This window comes from Pteropus alecto, unplaced genomic scaffold, assembly GCF_000325575.1.
Source record: "Pteropus alecto unplaced genomic scaffold, ASM32557v1 scaffold3, whole genome shotgun sequence".
NCBI lineage: Eukaryota > Metazoa > Chordata > Mammalia > Chiroptera > Pteropodidae > Pteropus > Pteropus alecto.
In genome coordinates, this window is record NW_006442484.1 from 45,064,907 (window position 1) to 45,069,026 (window position 4,120).

The 4,120-nt window shown below is 42.0% G+C and overlaps 1 protein-coding gene across 1 annotated transcript; it reads right to left on the bottom strand.

Annotated features, from left to right (window-relative positions):
• Window positions 1-483: 483 nt before the first annotated feature.
• On the bottom strand, window positions 484-3,791 carry ATP5MC3 (ATP synthase membrane subunit c locus 3). The gene is made up of 5 exons (XM_006921224.3): window positions 3,632-3,791; window positions 3,334-3,445; window positions 2,074-2,151; window positions 1,394-1,587; window positions 484-743 (listed from the first exon to the last, which is right to left on the bottom strand). The coding sequence occupies exons 2-5, from the start codon at window positions 3,370-3,372 to the stop codon at window positions 629-631; spliced, it is 426 nt and encodes a 141-aa protein (XP_006921286.1). The 5' UTR covers window positions 3,373-3,445; window positions 3,632-3,791; the 3' UTR covers window positions 484-628.
• Between the last annotated feature and the right edge of the window lie 329 nt (window positions 3,792-4,120).

The following is a 4,120-nucleotide window of genomic DNA, read 5'->3' on the forward strand; positions in this document are numbered from 1 at the left end:
ACTGAAATGCAAAAATTGCCTTTTACTTCTATTTAACAAAGCTTCAATTCCTAAAAAGCTGACATGATTTTTAGATCTAGCTGTGAAAGACTGGCCAAGTTAATCTTAGAAGATGATCCTGCTTCCTAGAATTGAATTCCTTTTAACCCTTAAAAACAAAACCATCTTGTGCAATTAACTAAATTGCATTAAATCTTAATTAAATCTTGATTTAATTAATCAATTAATTAAATCTTGATTTAATTAATCATATTTCATAGAAGCTCAAAGCACTCAAATATCTCCTTTAATAAATAAACAAAGGCCCTATAATTTACAATGTGCAGAACACTATATAAAAGAGTTACCATAAAAATTACATTAGGATCTTTTTTATCAGTGAGGCAACTGCTATAGTTCCCTCTGACTTGTACAGCATCTGCCTGAATGCATGTCCTTCTCTGTGATGATCTAAATTTCGATAAGTACAAATCACAGCAAAAATTAAAGTTTCATCTTTAATGAAATGACTTTGGAAATAACATATATTTCCATGAAACCAATATTACGGTTTTCGGAGTCACAGTAAGATACACAGAATTACATCCGTAATTAATATGAATGCCAATATTTCAAGCAATAATTTCTGTTACATGGCAAACAAAATCAAGAAAGCAACCATCAAACAAAAGAGACCCATAGCTTCAGACAAGGCAAATCCCAGGATAGCATATGAGAACAGCTGCTGTTTCAGCGAAGGGTTTCTAAAAGAGACACAACACATTTGTTACTTTGAAATATTATTTGAATTTCAATATGGTTTTGGTAAATGTTAAAATATCAGATTACTAGAGGATCTCTGTACACTGGAAAGTAGTGGAAGAGTGCCTAGATTGTTTTTGCTTTGGCCTTTGACATTCCTTTCTCAATCCTAATCATATGGGGGAAAGGCAGACAGCTGTCTCTGTATGTCAGTATAAACAGTTAAGTCTTCAACCATTTTGAGGGGTTCTGACATTCTTCTTATCCCTGTGAAAGTATGTTCTGTATTTTTTAAGATCTGATAGTTTAAAAATAAAGCCTTATATAATAAAATGGAAATTGATACTTTTGAAGAATGTCCTCTAGTATATTCCCAATAATAGCTTAACAAGTAACAGCACAGTCTGTGAAGTCTCTAGTCCTTCATAGGTATATGATAAACTGGAGTATATTTCTAAGGGGTGTTGTTGTGATAAACTGGAGTATATTTCTAAGCGAGTTAAGTGAGATCATGCATGCCAAAGCCTTCAAAATATACTGCAAGATACAGAGTAGGTACTTAATACCAAGTAGCTGCTATTTCACTAGTTTTCTAAATTTCCAGCTATTTCAAGCGTGCTCTTAAACTAGCTCATTTGACAATGGAAATTACCTGGCATAACCGATGATAAGGCTGCCAAAGACTGTTCCAATACCAGCACCAGAGCCAGCCACTCCTACTGTTGCAGCCCCTGCACCAATAAATTTGGCAGCAGTATCAATGTCTCTGCTGATTGCACTGGTCTGAAACTCCCTTTGGATTAGCTGAGACGAACCATGTTGGGCCCCATTAAATACAGTAGTGCTCTAGAGAACAGGAAATAAAGGCAAAGGTCAAATCAGTAATCGCAGTTAGCTATTTTAATTACTATACCATCAAAATGATTACTACTTCTCTATTTTGTAGCCGTTTAAATAGGAGGTGGTGTGGCACAATAGGAAAAAAATCAAGGGCTTAGAATAATTCTAGTCTTGTAGGAATAATATTTACATTCTGAAAAGGTTGAAAATTAAGAAACAGTATATGTACATATACTTTTTTATTGGTAACTCAAGCCTATATATTTAAATATACATACTGACTATATTTCTTAGCCAACGCAGGTGGATAAGTTTTGGATACAGAAGTTTATTTCATTGGTTCATCTTCTGCACATTCTTTTGGATAAAAAGATGGAAAGGATTCCCTTCAAACCATTCATTACTGAGGGTTTTTTTTTCCACCCCCTTCACTTTAATCAAAACCATAAGACTTACTTAAGAGTGTCACTTAATTTCTATTGTTACTATTACCTCTCCAGTCCTAGCCTCTGGTCGAGATAACACTGATGCAGAAATTGGTCTGTATGCAACTCTGGATCCAGCTCGGATCTATTAAGGAAAAAAGATTCCACATAATAAGAATACAGATAACACTTTGATGACTCTTCCTGCACCATGAGTTCTAAAAAAAAAGCAAGCAGCAAAAATGAATCAGAAAGTTCATGACTTTTCTATACTGGCACTAGGCTGTTTGGTCATTTTCAATACATGAAGCAATTTTAATAGTTCTAAAGTTATAGTGCTAATGAAATTGGAAAGCTTGCTTCATAAGCTACTTGTAACACAATGAACAAAACTTCTAAGAACAATTAGTTAAAAAGAATAAGTATTGCTTTTAAAATTTCAATTATTGTAGTGCCACAATTCGGATGAGAAAAATGGCAAAAAATACCCCACATTCTTTGGCAAGTTTAAGTGGGCCAACAAGTGTCACTATAAAAGCTTGTCATTTAAAATAGCCCATCATCAATGAGCTCCCATCATTTCCAAGGTATTCCTATATGTCCATTCATCATAAAATTAAAAGGCAGTTTAAGCAATTCTCCATCAGAGTAAACATAATCGGTGAAATACCCTGACCATAAGGACACAAAGACATAAGGACTGTCTTTTCCAGTCCAGCTGCTCTGCCTGCCCTTGAATGTCCACTAAACTAAGGTCACCAAAAATCCCTTCCGAACCGAGATCTGATTCTCTAAGACAAATCCCCCAGATCTTCACTTCACCTAAAGCCTCCAAAATGGTTATGGAAATAACATTCCAGAAGCAGAAGAAAGACTTTCAGCCACCCACACAGGGTGAGGCAAAGTCCCTCCCTCTGCAGCAGCGAGTTTGACCTACAGATAGGCAAATGGACAGCGCTGCTGCGGGGAACTAAGCTAGGCCTCGGCAGCCCCTACACATCGTTCACATCACCCCAACCTTAGCGTCGACCCCAACTCACTAGAGTGACCGAGGAGGTGGGGGAGGGGCAAGGAGGGTTTGACCTACACCGCGAGGGGCCTGACAGCTAGGCCTCGGCTGCCCTCCATCGCCCTGGGGAGGAAGGAGCGGAGTGAGACGCCCCAGGATTAAGAGAAAAGGAAGCAAAGGACACAGAGATTCAAGGGTGAGGAGAGAGCTGCCTCGAACTGGCGGTGTGCGCCGCCCGGAGGTGCCCCATTCAACAACGTGGACGCTCCAGGGCAAGACATCCGGCCTTCAGTTCCCGGCCCCGCATGTGCTACGCACCAGAGCGGAGGTGCAGGAAAGCTTGGCGCAGGCGAACATCTTACACTCCTCGGGGCGGCGCGGCTGGAGGACTTGGGTGACCGGCGATGTGGCTTCCTCTCCCGCTTCCTCTCTGAGGAGGCAAAGAGGCTTAAGGTCAAGTGCCCTCCGAGGGCCTGTCTTTCCCCTCAAGGTCCCGCGGGCACCTGTGCACGCCGTCGGCTTGGGCCCCGCGCCCAGCCTGGCGCTAGCCGAATGAATGGGTCCCTATGGGCGTTGCTCTGCCCGGCCAGGCCCTGCTTGGGCGCCCTCGGCTTACCGTCCCGGGAGGTGGCGGCGGCGGTGGCGGCGGCAGAGGTCGAAGGAGTGGGGCTGGGCGCGCAGGCGCGGTCCGACTCTTATCCGCGCCGCGGCACCCGGATGGAGAAGGCGGGGAATTGGTGCAGTAGGGAAGACGCTCAAGGTCACTTTGTAACAACTTTATTGGTAACCAGTTGGGAAGGACACCAACAGCCATCTAATGACGGGCTGGTGGACAGGGTTTGGTAAAGAGAGACAAAAAGAAGAAATTGAAAAGTAGTCTTGGCAGAGAGAACTGAACAGGTCTTGATCTGAGCTCGCCGGAGGAAAGTGCTACTTATTCTTTCAGTTGATACCTTCTGAAATTTGGCTTTGTATTAGTTGCTCTTTGATAGAGGGTTCCCCTTTCTTGTCATTCTCTTCTGTGAAATAGGACGTGTGTGTGTGTGTGTGTGTGTGTGTGTGTGTGTGTGTGTGTGTGTGTGTGTGTGTGTAGCAGCAGTTCATT

What these genes read in the sequence shown, in the direction of transcription:
- ATP5MC3 (XM_006921224.3), bottom strand. Translation starts at nt 3,372, where the DNA reads ATGTTCGCCTGCGCCAAGCTTTCCTGCACCTCCGCTCTG. An exon ending in TTTCCTGCACCTCCGCTCTG is followed by an intron (nt 2,152 to 3,333) that starts GTGCGTAGCACA and finishes TTTCCTTAATAG; the next exon opens with ATCCGAGCTGGATCCAGAGT. An exon ending in CTTATCATCGGTTATGCCAG is followed by an intron (nt 744 to 1,393) that starts GTAATTTCCATT and finishes TGTCTCTTTTAG; the next exon opens with AAACCCTTCGCTGAAACAGC.